The 18,903-nt window shown below is 37.9% G+C and overlaps 1 protein-coding gene across 14 annotated transcripts in view; it reads left to right on the plus strand.

Moving 5' to 3' along the window:
• Positions 1-18,903, plus strand: part of MAPK10 (mitogen-activated protein kinase 10) — a 141,047-nt gene that overhangs the window by 61,259 nt on the left and 60,885 nt on the right. For 12 of the 14 annotated variants that reach the window (XM_068187709.1, XM_068187708.1, XM_068187713.1 and 9 more), the window contains 2 exons: positions 5,107-5,178; positions 14,320-14,489. In XM_068187709.1, coding sequence (XP_068043810.1) covers positions 5,113-5,178; positions 14,320-14,489 — 236 coding nt within the window. In that variant the 5' untranslated portion in view covers positions 5,107-5,112. Of the gene's footprint in view, positions 1-5,106; positions 5,206-14,319; positions 14,490-18,903 lie in introns of those variants that run through there. The other 2 variants (XM_068187716.1, XM_068187717.1) reach the window with 2 other exon arrangements.

An 18,903-nucleotide genomic window follows, 5' to 3' on the forward strand; every position in this document is an offset into this window, starting at 1 on the left:
CTTATTTACACAGAGCAGAATAGCCAAGTTTCATTAAAGGAAAAATATAGTTATAGGAGTTAGAACATTACTGGAAGATTCAGAGAACTTATACTGTGGTGAGAGTATGCATTTTCAGATGAAGGAGAGAGGAATTCCTGTACTGGAAATGCATGAAATTACTCAAGCATATTTTCAAAACAGGAAGCATTAATAATTCATGAAAGTTAATCTTTGAACATTAGTGTTTTTAAAGAAGGTTTTTAAGTGACAACTGAATTGATCAATTGCCCCCTCTCATTGAATTAGGACAGGATGGGTTTTTTTAATAAATTTAAGTGATGGTGTTATTTCATTAATTTTTTTCCATGCCCTGAATCTTTATGTTCATGAATGAAACATAATGAGGTAGTAATAAATACTTTAATTCTCTTTTTGTAGAACAAATAGAGAGCTGCAAGTTGATGAAGATAGGAAGCACATTCACTATGCCCATTGTGCACATGCTATGCATTTGGGTGGTAATATCTAATAAACAGAAATGCTGGATTTGATTACTTTATATGAATATATATTGCTTCCCCATATTATTGAGATTATCACAATTGATGAGACTTGGCATAGATATTGGTGGATGTCCTGTGAGTCTTTTACAGCCTTCCAGTTTGTAGCCACAATATACCAGGTTTAAATCTAGTGAAGTTTTACATATAAGTAGTTCTTTCTAATTTATATCCACTTGCCATTTGATTCCTGTTTCAATTGGGACTTGCATTTCTATTTTTTTTTTTAATTCCATGTGGTTCTACTTTTTAAGTTAGGAATTTAAGCATTTGTTTCCATTTTCTTTTGTTGTAGGCATGTAAATACCTCTCAAAGTATAGTCTCAGGAGCATGGGAGGTGATAAGAACAGCAGCAGGGCTAGTTTGGGATATTCAAGTGCAGCAGCACTGGTTTAAATACAGGTGAAACAGCTGCTGCAGTTTTTCCTCATGAAGAACCTTGTTTGGGCCCTGGATCAGTGTGTTTGACACAGATGGTTGTGCTGTGGGGTGAGATGAGCAGCCCTGCCTGCCTGGGCTGGGATGAAGGAAGCACTATTGCAGCAGAGCAGCTGGCTCCTTTATCTCTCTGAATAAAAGGTTACATGGAACTTTACTGAGGATCAACATTGGCCTTCTGAACTTTCACAAAAGGCTTTAAATATACTGTGACAGGCCGAGGCACTGTCTATTGGCCATGAGGGACTTACCTGTTGATTAGGGGGTGCAGGGATGATAAACCATCATGAAGGTATTTTCTCAAAAGAAAGTGACTGCAATGCCTTTCCCAGATAAAGGAGCTCAACATGGTGGGTGCAAGTGCTCAGGCTCTCCTTGGACCAGCAGAGCAATAGCCCAGACCCCTCAGACTGGAAGTTTGCATCTCTTAGGTTTAAGGCAAACACATTCTCCCTGTCCATGATCCAGGAGCCACTTACATGAAGGATAAGGCAGCTTGGGTAGAAAACAACACTCCTAGGCCAAAAGATTTAATCTGACTGGGCGAAATTGCCCAGGCATTCCCTGGGTACCAATATCATACAGCACTGAGGGCGAGGAATGAATTCAAGGATGAGCAGAAAGGTTTACTGCGGGAGGCTGTATTTGAGAACTGCAGCTCCTGTTGGTTTTCTGGTCTGTTTTAACTGCTCTCATCATTTTTTCTCTGCTCTCAGTAATTATACTAATAGTATTGATTTAATCCTTTCAGTCTTCAAAGAGCTGTTTGAATAATGATTAGATAGTCCTCCTGAACCCTGGAGAGACAGATAACCATTATTAAAAGTAAAAAAAGCCCTAAAAAGTCCTTGTACAGAAAAGGAAGACTTGATGGGAGCACTGCAGGTAAAGAGAAGTTCATGCCTGAAATTTGGGCATGTCTTTAGTCCACATTCTGTTTTGAAGAACAGCTTTCCATAAGGAAGGAAGAGTGGAGTGAAGAAGAGGATGGCAAAGCAGCAGGCTAGGTAGAGGCCAAGCCTCAGTGGATCCAGCCAGCGGTTCCCTTGGGGGCTGTGCCACTGTACAGCTCAGAGGATTTTCAGGATTTTCTTTATCTTGCCTTCATGGCTGGTTTCCTCTTCCTGATTTTAGTGCCTCCTAGTTTTGTTTTGCCTGAAAGTATGTCATGTTTGCTACTGAGTCTTGTATGTTTTTGTGGGTTCTGGCATACAGCTGCCTTGATCATAATGAAGATTTGGGACCAAGTTTTGGCTTTGCTGTTTCACAGACAGGTTTTCTCCCTGTAATGCTACAGCAGTCTCTGGCTTCCCAGAATATTTTATTCTATCAGCAATGTTCTGCTCTCCCAGTTCTTCACCCCTTGGGTGATTTCACTCAATATTGTAAAGCTAAAGTGTCAGAGGTGGGGTAAAAAAATATTGGATGCTTATGCTCTCACGTAAAGCTCCAGTCACTGGTGAGTGATGCTGTTTGTCTCAGTAGCTTCTTGTTTTATAACTGCTTTATGTTGTAACACAATTATCTCAGCATCAGGCCAGTTCTTTATTATGACACTTCTTAAACATCTCTAGTGATGTGGTGTCAGCTCTCACCAGAGGAGATGTGATCAAGGAGATCTGTGCAGCTGAGTGTGAATGTGTTTTCTGCCTGAAGGAATTAGAAGTTACATACATGTGTGATCACTTACAGGGCACCAAAAGGAACCTTGTATGAATTCAATAAACATTTAAAAACATGAACTCAAGTCTGTTTTGTCCTGGGTACACCTTTCTGTGCCATGGAAAGGTGGCATTCATTCCCATTGTACAACTGGAGGAACTCAGCTCCATAGTGATTAATTTGGTGGATCTCATGTACAGAGGAATATGAGACTTGATCAAGGCCATTAAAACATATAATACTTCTATTATTTTATAAGCATTAATGGCCCACAAGGACAACATCATAAATTCTAAAATGTATTCCAGTTCATAAAACTCACCAGTCTATTGTTCTGCCCAGGGTGACTATTAACAGTCCCAGTAATTCCTGTGGACAGCTGAGGAGCAGGGTATGACTAGTAATGCATGCATAATACAAAGTATATCTTCTCAATAGACCCTCACAACAAATTCAGGGAGAAACCTAATTCCCCCCATTTTCTTCCCTTCCTTTCTTCACTTTCCACCATTAAGCTCTGTCTTGAACATGGTATGTCATAGCTATTGACATTTCAGTCATTGATTGTTATAGCAATGTAATGCATACAGCCAGTGAATATATCTGCAGCATGACAGTGTAATTACCTGCTGGCTTTCCAGAAATCATTGGCAATATGACTAATGTTAAAAGCTTTTTTTCCTCCTCCTTTTTTTTTTTTTTAAGAAAAAAGCTTCCTTTCTTCTTTTTTGTTTTAATATAAACTATTATAAACCTTCTGTGGAATATGAGACTCTGGTAATGACTCAGTGGGCAGTGAGACAGCAACCTCAGACACTGTAATGTGATGCAGAAAAGGTCATAAACTTGCTTTCATAACAGTATTATTCATATATTCATTCATTAAAAATTAAACACGTGGGAGCATACGGTGCACTGAAGTTGGCAAGTATTGGTGAATACTTTCTTGTAGTTTCTTTACTCCTGATCAGTTGGTGTGAGTTGAAATTACTCCAAATTAAGTCTTGTCTTATTTAGTGCCATTTACACTTGAAGTTAGTTAGTTAGGTATTCCTACTGAAGACAAGTGCCATGGGTAGCTACATTGTGTTTCAGAATCATAGTTTTGTCTTTATGGAATGATGGTTGGATGGTTGTTTTGTTTTCATTTTTAAGTCTTTACAATGAGCTTATGCTTAACAGAAGAACATTAAGTTCTACATAATGTATCTAATTTTAGCTAAAAGTTGCTAGTTTTTTCATTGTACTGTTAGCAGGTTTTTGTTGTTGCTTTGTGTGTTTGGCTGGGTTTTTTGGGGTATTTTAGAGTCACGTACTCCAAAGTCTTGCGACATAGCTGCCTATCCCAGCCTGACAACATTGCTGTGGATGTTTGTCACTGATGTGCCATGTTAGAATGTAGCTAGGACAGGACTGGTTAGGCAGAGCTGGATGTGGTGCTGTGGAACTAAATTAAAACAGCTGTAATGGGGTACACAGGGAGTCTAGTCTAGTCTATGGCTCCCTGGGCCAGTATCAGATAACTGGGAAATCCAGAAATAGGCTGAGCATGGAGCGGCAGACTGTGACTCAGGAGTGTCTTGAGTCAGGTGATATTTTCCAGGTTAATAGCCTTCAGCATATTTCTTCTTGTGTGAATTTGCCTAATCATATTAGTGCTTATGTTGACTTCTGGCTTCCACAGCAACATGAGAGAGTTATACTGTGACGAAACAGTGTATGAAGAATTATTTCCTATTGTTGATTCTAACTCTGATAACATAACTTGGTGCCTTTTTTTTAATTTGAAAAAAAATGGAAGGGTGTTTTCCTTTTCATGTTTCAGTATGCCACTCATTTTATGCATCTCCAGCATATTTCTGCTCAGACAGTTATTTTCTAGGCTGAAAAAAAAAAATCTCCAGTCTGTGCAGTTGTTTTGTGTAAGGAATCTCTTTGTGCTTTGGACCCTTCTTACTGGCTTTTTCTGTAGCTTTTCTAGTGGTAGAATGTTAAGACCAGAACAAGAACTACATGGGATGCTCACAAAGTGGATGAATTTACACAATGATGTAATGAGTCTTTCCACTTCTATAACTTTCCTAATACTTGTCAACTTAGGCCCTTTTTTTTCCTCCCCATAATAATGTGTCTCCTATCACCACATTGTTTAGAACATTATTGACCTGATTTTGTTGTTTTTATTTTTGGTTTAGGAATATGCAAGTGACACGATAAATTTTGAATCAATGGCACCAGTTACTGTAAAGTTTTCCAGATGTAACCAAGTCATATTTGGGGCCAAAACCTTGACAGGCATTGGACAGAATTGAAAGCTTTTTTACAGTTGTGTTCAATTTCTGGTTTTGACAAGCTGGGTAACAAATCAAGTTGGTTTTATAATCCAAATGAAGCTAGAGCTGCATTATACTTGCACATCAGCAGCCAGACAAGAATTCTATGTTTACTTTTCTTTAATTGCAGGTATTTATGAGCCGCCATTTCTTGTATTATTGTGGTGAACCTACTCTGGATGTGAAGATTGCCTTTTGTCAGGTGTGTGTTCCTTACAGGTAAAACAAGGTACAGTATATACTTGTACTTCATTTTTGCAATTCATGCTATAATAAGAGAAAAATAGAAGTGAATTTCAGCAGCTTACTGCAAGTAACTGGTTATAAAAACGAGAATAAATACAAAAAATAGAGAAATGCATCACAAAAACATAATTTTCTATTTGCCCTCAAGATTATTTTGTAATTTGGTCTTAATGATTTTGATTTTGTTTTGATAAACTCAGTTAATATTCTGAAGTTTTTTAGTGAAAAATAATGGCACAGTATTCAAACAGAAAAACTGCAAATTAAAACTAGTTTATCTTAGTCTCTGTTCTTCTGAGACAGTCTTTTACATTGTAGCCTGTGACTAATTTTCTGTTTACCTATACTGGAAGTGAAGGAAGTGTAATTAAAATCGTGGTGTTTGTCTTGTCTCCCATTGAAAACCATGTGGTATTGAGGTTCTGGAGCCATGAGGCTGCACTAAAGCCAATTCTGTATTTCTACATCATCCTTGAAATTGTTTGGTCACAATGTATGGAAGCCCACAAAGCTGAAACTAGATCTTTGATGCAAAGAAAAAGCTTTTTGATTTATCCAGTTTTTGATTCTCTTGGTTTAGTTAACATACTTAGTTGCAAATCTGTGTGCATACTTTTCCCTTTTGAATGAAAAATTACTTTTTTTGCTCACTTCTGAACAGTGTTTTGTGCCTGAATTCTGTCTTTTCATAATTTTAAGGGTTTTTTCTGAGATGTGACATCAGTAATCTAACTAACTGGAGAGATATTAGGGACATTCTTCACTTTTTGAGGCTGAAACCAATGTTGCATTCTTAGAAATTATTTTATGATAAACACAATTTTTTTCTTTTGTATTACTTGTAGAGTCCAAGTGAAAGCACAATTGTAATGACAGTGACAGGTGTTAGAAAGTTTACTTTATGTATTTTAACTCAGGGACACTAAATATTAATTCTCCTGGGAAGGTTGAATCTGGACTTAGGAATCATCAGCTCTGGGATGGGTTTTGGATATTCAGTTTGATAATCTGCTTAAATGTCTTTTCTGTTTTATTTTATTCATATGCTTGTGTTTAACTGGCTTAATTCTTCCACTGGCAACTTTGTCAATCGTAGTATTTTTGTAGTATTTTGACAGAGTTTGCTTCCAAAAACAATTGCAGAAATTGCAATTTTTTTTTCTCAGATTGTATGAGAAAAGTGTTATTGATAAAAAAATACTTTCACTCTGCAGAATAGAGGTTTTTTGCATAGCTCTCCTCTCATTTTTACTTAGACCATTTTGGATGTATTTTTATCACTGAGATTAATTCCTATTTGATGGCTGCAGCAGTACCCAGAATGGCGTCATCCACTAAATACAAAGAGATACTATCCTGACATTGTAGGGAACAGAATTACATCCTTCAAGCACTTACCACATGGATACCTTTTTAAGGTCTTCCGACCTTCAGATCGATTCTCTTGAGGATAAAAAGTGGTTTAAGCTTCATGTTAATTTATTCTCTCTATAAAGATAGGCCCTGATCCAAATAACAGCCGTAACTATGAGCAAGAACATTCTCTAAATTAAGTGTCTGGTTGCATTAAGACCTGTCTTGGATGCTGTTCATTTGTATTGCTCACTGTGGGATGGGGGTTATATCTCTGTCCTTGGTCCAAGCATCCAGATCTTTATTTAGAGATTAGGAATAGTATCCAGGTGGTAATATTGGTTATTCCATTCTTATTCCTGCTTCCATTTGAAATTTCTGTCTCACTGGAGACTTTCTCCAAAGTGTTTGTGCTGAAGTGCCTTTCTTAAAGTTCCACTATTGAAGAGAACCCCAATTATTTTTAATACTGAGGGTGTATTTTTCTTGTAATATATATTTGTGGCCTGAAAGGCATAGCTTTATGCGCTCTGAAGGAAAGTGACATATTCATAATTGCAGGCTGTTTTCTTTGACATAGAGCTTATGTCACTGAGCATACTAGTTTTGTACAATGAAATGCTAATTCAGCAGGAATAGAATTTTAAGGATTTTCAGCTTAAGGAGAAAAAAGAATGGCCCTTCCTGAGAAACATTCAGTAGCATAAGTATGGTGTATATGTACCTCCCCACCCCTTCACCCTGTTTGCAGTGTAAAAACACCCAGGTCTGGAATTACTGGACATGGGTAGCCAATTCATGTTCTGAAACAGACACCTTTTTTAAGGCTGAGGACGAGGACATCTGCTTTTCTATCATAATAGAAAAGTAGGACGAGAAGGCCTATAGAATTTCATTAGACTTCTGTAAGGCTGTTGTCACCAACAAGCTTTTATCTGTAGGACCCTACACATTTTTATTGTAGCGCAAGGTAATGCAGAATAGTGTATCATGAGTAGAATGGGACACTAAATTTTATTACTAATATATTAACAATATCTAACAATTCCAAAAGAATAATGACTTCTTCATCCATATTTTTCTCCATTTTGTCTTTCAATATCTTTTTTTAAAATAAATATCAAGACATGTAGCCTGTCAGAATTTACATGTTCCCTAAGCTGTAGGTATATGTGATGCCTTTATTTAGAATACAATTCTAAATGTAGTGTGTCCTGTGATTATGCCTTCTATCCAAGGGGAGATTAGTTGGTATTCAAAAGTTATCAATAATTGATATATTAAATTTTTATTAATAAAATGATACTTCATAGGGTCAAAAACTGGCCATTTCTAGTTAAAGGTGTGATTACTTAGCTCCATACAGTCTTTATTTGTAAAAGGGAGAATCCTTTCATTAGCTATTGTCTTCACATCACATACTGTAATTATATAGTTCTATTGAGAAATCTACTTTCTCTCCTGTATCTTTGGCTACATTTTGCATTTGGATCACTGATTTAGTTCCTTGTCCTAAAGAAACCTCAGACTCAAGGAACCTTTTCTTTCAGTGTTTCTTGATTAGTCCTTTCAACCTTCTTTGGTGTGATGGCCAGGGCTGGATGTCACCTGTGTGTCATCATTGAGCTCTTCAGGTATCAGGGGGAGGAGGAATCATTTGAAGTAGCATTTTCTTGTGCAGATACTCACAGATTGCTCATCTGTAGGAATCTGGCCTGGAATGAAGGACACACTCTGGGACACAGTGACTTCTGAGCAATACACGATACCACAGTTATAAATGAGCTATGAAAATTCGGTGCCTGTAGGAAGAAAGGAATTAAAGTACCAAGAGCTCAGTGAACATGTGAGGACAAGAGAAATAAGTAAATAGTGCTTTGCTTCATGTTTTGAGTAGATACAATTGAAAAGGAGAAGGCTGATTTGTTGCTTTGTGTGTAATCAGAACTAGGTAAGGGCTAGGTAAGCTGATAGGTTTTCAGTATCTCAGTTAGAAGAGGTTAAACAAAGACAGAGTGTTTAAACAAATAAATAAAAAACAACAGCTATAAAAGAACCCCCAATCTAACAAAAAAAAAGCCAAAAAACCCCAACCAGCACTAAGAAACATTGTACTACATTTAATAAAATGCTTTAATATGATGTGTTGAAATAGAGTGAATAAAGCAAATGTAAAAAGATCAATCACTGATCAGTCAAGGCTGAGTTGTTTGCAGGGGTCTGTTGTCTACTTGAAAGGCTGAGTGCAGAAAGCCCCCTGTCTGGGGGGCAAGGCAGCTGGAGAGAGATTAAAAGAAGGCCAGAAATTAGCTTTTAAATCCCACTCAAAATACACTAAAATCAGAAAGACTGGATGACTAATATAAGCCTCACAGGATGAGAATGAGGTGGAAGAATGGAGAACTGTAGTGTGATGTAGCTGGTAAGACCAAAATCTGTAGTATTACAACCACCCGCACACACACAAGATGAAACCCTGTGTAAGAGATTGGATCACTGATTATGGACTTTTGAGTTCAGGGAGAGCCAGAATAAGTGAGAAGTCTGGATTTATGGAGAATAAAAAATAGATAACATTTCTGCCATAGGTGTGTCATATATAAAGTACATAATTTAAAATAATTTAGTAGATCTTTCTATCCAAAGACACTCTATATTTCCCAAGAGAAAGCTCCTGTGGCCATTCAAATTTACACAGCAAAACCTGTGACCATTAAATTTGAAGCAGAGTTCTCACAAATTCTTGTTCATGCCAGAAATCTGGCATTAGTAACTTCTGCGAGAATTAGAGCTGTGCAAGTGGGAGGACAGCCATTAAATTCATAGGGCTGTTGGCTGAGCAGATGCACCCAGGTGAGCAGGGGCTTGCCTCTATGCACATTTTCAGAGCTGGCCAGAAGGCTGAGGGTTTTACCATACTCATGAATGTCAGTCTCTACAACCTCAGCATTTGACTATCAAGGTTAAATTGTAGCTTTAAGATATTATCCTTTTGTATCCTGAGGGATCCAAAGGCATCCACCTCTGAAATGTGCTGTGGTCCACACCAGTGTCTGTCTGAGGCTGGGTGTAGATGGGGAGCCATCATGGTGTCTGGCTCAGAGCATGCTCTCTGCTTCATCCTGCTCATCTCTGGGCTCCGTGCCAGCTGCAAATTAGGAATCAGGCTCTCAGTCTTCCATCTGATTCTTTCACTCACCTGCATTTACACACACGTGGAGGGCTTTAATTGATTTCAGTAGCCTTGCATCATGGCACCGTCAAACGGGTGTTCCTGCCAGGATTTCTGTGGGCACACAGGGAAGGATAGGAATGCTGAGGTAAAGTTTCCCCTCTGCTGATGCTGCCGGCAGAATCTGTGACAGTCTTGGAGATGCAAGGGAGAGCAATTTGCCTTAAATTGCTGCTAGCGTGGTTTGTATTTATAAAAGCTGAAATGCATGAGATGCTGAGCTGGAAGACATTGCTGTATTTTAGGCTCGTCAATAATAGAAGAAATGGCGTTCAGAAACAAAGGTCTGTCAGTAAAATATGATAAGTATAGTTATGCTGTAGGATAAAAATGGACAAATAAAATGGGATATCAGGAAGCAATTCACCTTACACTATAGAAAATAACACAATTTTATTTCTGTTGGGCTTTTTAACTCTTTTCCTCTCTGTACTCTGAAAGAAAAGAATACAGTTTTCACTTCTCTTACTCTTAAATTTCTTAGTATGGATGAAAGAGAATGGCATTGGGGAACGTGTGTGTGTGCATTAGAAGTTTTCAATTAGGTACTGAAAGGAGAAAGTAATGGTTCATGCATTTTTGTACATATGAAATGAAAGCTAAGCTGCTCTCAGTGTTGAAGTAATGTAATTTAATTGTCCAAATGTTTATGGAAACTGAGAACAAATGGCATTGCTGTGCATACTTTGTCTCTGAGGAATAATCTTTCATCTTACAAAGAGGTCTGAGGAACTTGGATATGTTTTGTTCCAAGTTTCACAGCTTCAATGTTTACTGTTGTTCTGGGGCCTCAGTATTGTAGCTTGCCCAAGTTCATTTCAAGTTCATCTGAAAATGTATTAACTCACTGGAATTCACTTTACTGTATGAGACCTATACATTTTTACTGTGATATCCTAATTGCAATGTGTATCTATAAACTTCCTTCCCCATCTATTTCTTAATAAAGTACTAATTCCTGGTTTCTTACGATGTTAGCCTCAATCACATTTGAAAGGAGTTTATGGTTAGGTGCATCTACAGCAGGGTGTATACTGGAAATTCCTAGCCCTGGCTTCCTTTCTGATGCCACATAATCAAAGCTTTAATGTAATCTGCCTGTAGAGGTGTTGTAAACATTGTGCAGTAAAACTTGAATCTGAAATAGCTTAGTGGTGCACAGAGTGGCATCTGGGGGAATATCAATATCTGTAACAACACCAAGGCTTCTGGAAGGGGTTTAAATGAGCACTGAGGATGTAACAGGAGAAGAGCAAAATGTAGTGTGTAGGCTTCTTTAAGATGAGCTATGTGAATTTGAAGATTGGGAGAAGAACATTTTCATCAGGGTTTGAAACTAAAACTAGCATTGACATAGTCTGTAAAGAGTATGAATTTCCTTGCTAAAGGGAAAATATTTTTTATTTTATCTTAATTTTGGAGTGAAACAAAAGTGCCATTTCCTTGTTCTCAATAGGAAGTGGCTGTTGAATCAACCAGAGACTGTTCTTGATTATGTGTCAGCTTGGCTTGGGGATCTGATCAAATGTGATTAATTCAATAATGCTGTTAATTCATTGACTTAGGGATTTGATTTAAGTCAGCATCATGACAAGGATAGTTATATCATCCATCTCCTGTTGTTGTGAAAGTAAGCAGTGCATTGGGAATTAGTAACCTTACCATGTTTTTATTTTGCTTGCTTAGGCTTTGGAAAAATTGGAAAATATAGAGCAGGGTTTTTTTGGTTTTTTTTTTTTTGTAGTTTTTTAGCAGTGTGGGTTTAGAGTGAGGAGGCATCTTAGACCTTGGCCTGTCCACAAAGCTGAAATTGTTGTCTCTCAGAGGAGACATTCTGCTTGAAGTAAACTTCAAACTAAATCAGCCTGCCTTGAACTTTACAAGTAATGCTTGTAAGAGACCTTATGGGGCAAAAATTTATAAGTAGGGAAAAAGATACTAATCTAAAAAGAAAAAATGATTTCATGAAAAATAAAACAGTCTTTACCTCCGCGTCTCACACACAGGTAGGAGCAGATTGTCATAGGAATGGTCTGTGTTTTGCAGAGGAGAGCAGCTCATCAGGACATTTGTGTTTTCTTATGAGTTGTGGTCTTCTGGGTCCACAAGCTTAATTGCTGTTGACTGAAGCCATTGGATATGTTAATTACCCATAGAACTGAGCTACTACAGAGTGGTTCTTCTCAGCTGTTTTGATTGATTTTTAAGACATTTCTGGATTTAAAAGATCCAGCTGCTGGAACCGCAGCAGTTCAGAAACCCTACTGTACACAGTTTAAATTTTCCTGAGGCTAGTAGTTCACACGGTCAGGATAACTTAAAAGCAAGTAATTTTTATTCTAGACATAGAGTGATAAAATATGTGCTCCCATGTAGCTCCATGCCACACAAGGAGCTGTCAGGTAGCTTGGGAGTGAGGACACAAACAAGTTGTAGCAGGCCTGGCTCATCCAAGCCTTAACACAGTCATCCAATTTGTTTAAAAAATTCACTCTGTCTGTACTTCCAGAGGAGCTGGATATGAGTCAGGCTCACTCAGGAATGCAATTTTTATGCTGACACTTTATGCATAAACATTGGTTTCAGAGTAATGGGTGTTAATGCTGAATATGTCCTGCATTGTTCTGATAATGACATCAGGAAAAAACACGCTCCAAATGTGTTTGTCTAGCCAGAGGGAGCTGTGAAAATTCCTGTCAATCAGGAGCATGTTATTAAAAAACCCAAAAAACCTCCCAGTTTCAGGTCTGGTATGAATACCTGAGCTGAATAGCCAAATTTATGCATCTCCCTTCACAGAATGGGAGACGTTTCAAGACTAAGGCTACACAGTGTGAATGAGATGCAGCCTGTTTGTCTTCCAGTGAGAAAAATTCAAACCTCTTTTGGAATAATTTCTCTCTCTGGAAGCTTAAATTTAGGGCTGTGTCAGTGGCCATAAACCTCTCACTTTTTGTGTTAGGGCAAAACCTCCCCTGCTCTCCCCCTCACAATGTTTGATGAACAAGTTAATGTAAAGTTACCACTTGGTTTTCTGAGATGAGACTTGGTGTTTGAATGGAGAGCTGCATTTATTAAAATGTTTCAAAGTCTCTAAATGAGGTGTTTAGGATGATGCTGTCCAGTGCCAAAGGGCCTTCCAATTAGATAATGGACAGAAAAAAAAAAAAATTTTTCCAAGGCAAACCTTAAAATCCAAATTCTTTGCAAGATCAGTAATCGGTTTTTAATGGCCAGATTTTTGGAACACTGGAATGATGTCCTTTTTAATTGAACGAGTAATGTAATCAAAGTCAACTTTACTTTTTTCACAGCTTCATCAAATTTCAACATAGTAGTCCATAAACACATAATGCATTTGATCATTAAGATTTTTTGGGGGGAAAGAAATTTATAATAGAGCAAATAAGAAAATTTATAAGCTGTGCTTGGGAGCACTGAAAAAGGTTGCATGGACAGAGGCATAGCTGTTTTATGATTTTGCTTTATGGAAGGCATTTGGGCATGTATTGACTTCCATAACTGAACTGTCAACTCTTTTAGGGCAGATATGTTGTAATATGTTGAGCTTTTGGATCCTGTTCTTAGCATCATGTACTATAGAATCCTAAATTACAAGCACTTAATTCTGATATTTATCTCAAATTACTATAAATTTGCTCTGTAGTCCATAGGGAACTGAGCTCAGCGGTAGTTGTAAAGGGGTTATAATGTAACTTGCTGCATGGTAATTTTACAAATTTGAGGGAGGGTTTTTTAAGTCCTGTAAAAATTACTGGTTTTTAATTTTACAGTTTTGGGGAGGAACACTGCTGTGCAGTGCTAGCTATAGTGCTTGGTTTTGTGTCATCAAAAATTGGTGATTGCTGCATTTAAGTCATGAGAGCAGATCTCCCTCTTATCCTTAGGAACACAGAACTCCTGAAGACTTCTGGAGCTTCTAATAAATCTCCATGATACTGAGCCATGTTGGGTCACAACTTGTCTCATTAACTGCTCTGTTTCTTTTGCAACCCCTGCAAAAAGAAAGTTGCTCAAGGCCTTTGTCACGTGCTCAGGGAAAGTTTTAGCACTCATGGGAATACATTTGCTTGCTCTGTCTGATCCATAATGAAGAGCCCGATTCCTGTGTCTCTTGTCCCACTTCCACACTGATGAAAGTCATCTTATTTTAAATTAATTACAAAACAAACAAGGGCAGAATCAGCACGAGTACAGAAACCAGTAGTCATGAGGCAGGAGTGATGGCAGGTAGAGAGCAGTAATTGGCAGTACCTGTGCCACAAAGACCAGCTGCAGAATTCACTGGTTTTCTTTAATCAGTACCTTTTTATGGTGACTTCCTGCATGAAAAAAGATTTGATACAGTCTTTATGAAAATGAGCCAAAAATTTTAAGAATTTATATTGACAAATTAGGCTGACAGTGCTTTATCAGTATTCTAATGTTTTACCAGCCTTGGTTTCTCTGTTTTTACCAACCCCTCTCCCCTTCCCTTCTTCTGTACAACAGGGATTTGGGAAACAAGTGGATGTGTCATATATTGCCAAACATTACAACATGAGCAAAAGCAAAGTTGACAACCAGTTCTACAGCGTAGAAGTAGGTGACTCGACCTTCACAGTCCTCAAACGCTACCAGAACTTGAAACCTATTGGCTCTGGGGCTCAGGGAATAGTTTGGTGAGTATCAGCACTTTCTCTTGTGATGCTTTGAAACAGAATTGGCATTTTGCATCTCCTCACAGTTTGCCAGTCGCAGCCGTTGTCTAAAATTGCAAAAATAGCAGTCAGGCAACAGACATCCTGAGGCAGAAGGGGCCCAGTGGTTTGCTAATAAATTCCCCGGCTGGTAAGAGTGATAGCACTGGGTTTGTTTCTCCACACAGCAAAATGGAACTAGCAAGAAAGCAGGAGAGAGATCTTATCATAATTGACAATTGAGGCACTATTTCCAGAGGCAGTGCAAATAATATCCCAAGTAAACCCTGTAATTTTAGTCTTTGTACAGTAAAAGTCACTGAGAGCAATACAGAAACTTGTCACATCCTATAGCATTCTCAAATATTCAGGGTGGAAGCCTTTCAAATCGAGGTAACTGCTAATGTTTCCTTCTTTAAAGCGATGTTTCAGTGATGTGAATAATGTGAACAAAAGATGAGTTCAGTAGCTCTCCTAAACAATGCACTTTGAATTTATCACATTCAAAAGTTGTGGAATCCTGGGTGGCTTTTGCCTCTGCATTTTTAGACATGGCTTTTAAATTTCTGTGGCTTGTATTTAAATGTCTCTGTGCAGGCATTTGTTACTGTTTAATTATGAGGCATTTGGGTAGCTAAAACAATCTTTTATCTATAACTTGGTCAGAGGTGAAGTCTTAATTCCATCTGTCACCTCTGTCACTGGTTTTTTTTTTTCAGAATTTGATGTAATGTGTGTTACTTTACAGGTGCAGGCAGTGGTAAAGCAAGAGGTTCCTTTAATCCAGTGGCAAATGGTTTTTGCATGGATTGTTGGCATTGGCACCATAATTGGCAGTGTAACAACACTGACAGCACATCCTTAGGTCTCAGTCAATCACTTCCAGTGTTTGGCATAGTTTGAGACCATGCGAGTCCGAAGATTGACCTAAATGACCAATTACCATATTCCTTATCTTAAATACAAAATAACTCAAGGTTGCTTTTAAATCAGCTTTGAAGAAGAGGCATGTTTTGGGTTCAGTACTACTGAAAATAATTTTGCACTATTTGTTAAATTCCATAGAAAGCAAAGATTGTTTTTCTTCCTCATTTCTGTCCTCTGTGTGTTTCAGTGGAAAATCAGTTTTTGTTGAACCTCTCTGCAACTGAATTGCTGTAATGATCAATTGTGAGCAGCAAAAAATAGAGAAATTAAGCTATATAAAATCAAAAGCATCCTGTGAATTTTACTTTCATACTAAGAGTTGACAGCAAAAATTAAGAATTTCTTAGGCAAAAAAATCAAATCATAAAAAAGCAAGCTCAAGTGAAAGTTAACACAAATCCCCTGAAATAACATGGAGTAACATGGAGAGGCCATAAAAGGCCTTTTTGATGATACAGATATAGAAGTATTACACAATAGATGGAGAAGATAAGGAGCATTTCTTTCTTAGTTTGTGTTACATGGTAAACTGCCTGTCGTAAGGCACAATTTACCAGAAATACGATAAACCATCCATCAGCAAGCTTGAAGAATCAATGGTAAAGTGATTAATTAATGAAAAAACAATTGGGAGATAAATATTTGTAGTTTATATAAGAGAAAACAATACATTATGAGAAACATCTCCAGTTGTGTAAGTTTCTTCTTACCTAATATTAATAATAAGCTTACACAGTAAATTTTATTAGAATAAGTTTCTACTGTAGAAACTTACTCTATTTAGAAATATTTTGATGGAAATAGAATTACATCTAGGAAAAGCTGATAAAGGTAAAAAAATAATTAAAACCTGCCTATATATACAGCACAGCTTGCTCTGGTGGAGGTAATTTGCCCTGCTTGTCTTGTTCCTTTGCAAAGAATAGCCACAAGGAGTGCCTCTATGAAAACAGTGGGGAAAACCTAGGTCATAGTTTCTTTCAGATCCAGTGGCTCTGCTTATACTTGATGGCTTGTTCAAGGAGTGTCACAGATCTGAGATGAAATTCTGTCCCTTTGCTGCTAGATTTAGGAGAAATGTAGAAGACAAATGGGTGATTTCTGATTGTTCCCTCTGCCAAGGGCAGGCACAGGTAGGATGGCACAGAGGGGTTTAGGCTCAGTCTTCTCAGACCATGGACAGTTTCTGGATTTTCCTTCAGGATAACTGTAGGCAAGGACACTACCTCTTAGTAACTGGAATAACTGGCTGCCCAGCTACTGGAAACTGCTTTGGTGCAAAGTAACACTTGGTTTTATGGAGTGATGGAGCATGGCTGCTGAATGCTAACTCCTTTTAGGGGGAGAGACCTGATGTTTTTCAGGGTCTGGAAGGTGTTGCCAGGTTCCTAGGCAAAGCCACAGAATACTGAAACCTTTCCCATACAGTTCTATGAATAGGTTTCAAGATAAGCAGGAAAATGTCAGTGGAAAACAATTTATGTCATGGAACAGAAGCAGGCATAGGAAGGAGGAAATGTGGTTATGAAAAAAGGGACTTGATTTCACTGGATTGTGCTGAAAATTACATCAAAGAAAAAAATATGTTCTTGATATGGAAGCATTAAAGATATTCAATCTTCAGGAGATGATAATTTAGTGAATTATGCAAAAAAAGACAAAACCATATGGTGTGATTGTTATAATTGTACCCATGTGAAATAATTATAAACCCAGTAAGGAAATGGTATTTCTACAGATATAGTACATAAAGGATCTTTGAAAATTAATCTTTGGTCGCTTTCGATGGGTTTTGTGTTAACTATGTTCACAAAATAATTTTAGCAACCAAAAGAAAAAAAGAAAAAAAGCTGCTTGGAATCTCTTGAGCAAGGAAGCTCCTCTTCACCCTGCAAACACTACTCTTTATGAAAGTGTAGGTTGTTTGCTCACTGTATATCACACTGACATCTGTGAGAAAGCCTGTAAAGGGTGTGTTTATATATCATTATCGTGTTGTTATTACAGGCATGAGGATGATGGGGCATTGCTGAAACACACCTTGGAGTTTATTAGACCAAACTGTAGATGTAAAAACTGCACAGACCTGTAACCACACTAGTTAATCTTTTAGTCTGTCATAGAAACAGAAAACAGTTTTCTGAGTTTAAGTAGTTATGTGGCATTAAACTGCTGAGAGAAGAAGTAGCTGATATCCCTGTGCAGTGTTAGAAGGGAGTTGACACCTACCTCGTTTTGCAAGGGGCTGAGAAACAGAGGTCAATTTCAGCTTGGGTTTGTGCATGGTGGATGATGGTGGATGCAGAGGAATTCTCATGTTCCATAAAATCGACAGAAACATGCTGATGTTGGAGTGGGTGTTTCTTTATGTTTTAGATGAATGCTTTTTGCCTGGAAGCAGGGTAATTGATCTGTAGGTTTTCTGCTGGGGTTTGCAAGCTATCATTTTTATGTTGCCTGTGATATTTTTGATACTGTCTATGATGTCTAGAAAAATGGTGTTGTACAGAAATATTTCAAAAGCAATTTGAAAGGCCTCTGACAGTTTTTTAATTTATGATAGAATCAAGGGTGAAGTCCAGATTTCCAAGGCAGATAGGGAAGACATCACTTACAGGCTTGAGGACACAAGTAATTAAAATCTTAGCAGTATCTTATAGAAGACATTTGGTCTGGTTTATGGCCACATGGTGGCTATACCTGTGTGTTTTATTAGGAGAAAGTTATAGCTTTGAAAACAAAGTTGTCTGGGTGAACACCAAATAAATGGGTCTGATGATGCCTTTCAGCTGAAATCCTTTATCTTGGTCTTTTCTTAAAAGTGAGCACAAGCTTTCATGCTGCATGATGTTGAGATGTGGTCTAATGATGTGTCAGCTGGACTTGGGGGGGGGTTGGCTGGGAAGGACTTTATTCTGTCTCGTTGATGCAGGAAGTTTCTGTGTGAGTAATGTTTGAGTGGAGGATATAGGAGCAGGAATTATGCTTTTATGAGGGCTTTTCAACGAATGCATTATAAATTTAGAAAGACACCTCATCTGCAGATATAAAGGAGACTGTAAACATATTCCTGAAGTAGTAAATTGGGAAATGTGCTGCAGATATCTTTCTTTGAATTAGTGGTTTGATAATATTTTTCAGCCTGAACCTAAAGCAGATAACAATCTTTTAGTGTTCCCTGTAATAGGCAGAGCCAGCAAGACAATAAATAGCTTGCTGTGTTGCCTAATATTACCACAGGTTATCCTTTGCTAATTTACTTGTAATTTGGTGGTTGAATCGTATGGAGTACAGAGTTCTTTCAGGTCAGCCTGTGGTGATGGTGATACTTGTAGCTTATAAATCTGCTGATTCTTTCCCTAAAGTAATTGCAGCACCACAGAATTATTTAGGTTGGAAAAGACCCTGAAGATTACTGAATCCAACCGTTCCCCCAGCACTGTCCATCACTAAACCATGTCCCCAGGTG

The sequence above is a fragment of the Anomalospiza imberbis genome, chromosome 4 (assembly GCF_031753505.1).
Source record: "Anomalospiza imberbis isolate Cuckoo-Finch-1a 21T00152 chromosome 4, ASM3175350v1, whole genome shotgun sequence".
Taxonomy (NCBI): Eukaryota; Metazoa; Chordata; class Aves; order Passeriformes; family Viduidae; genus Anomalospiza; species Anomalospiza imberbis.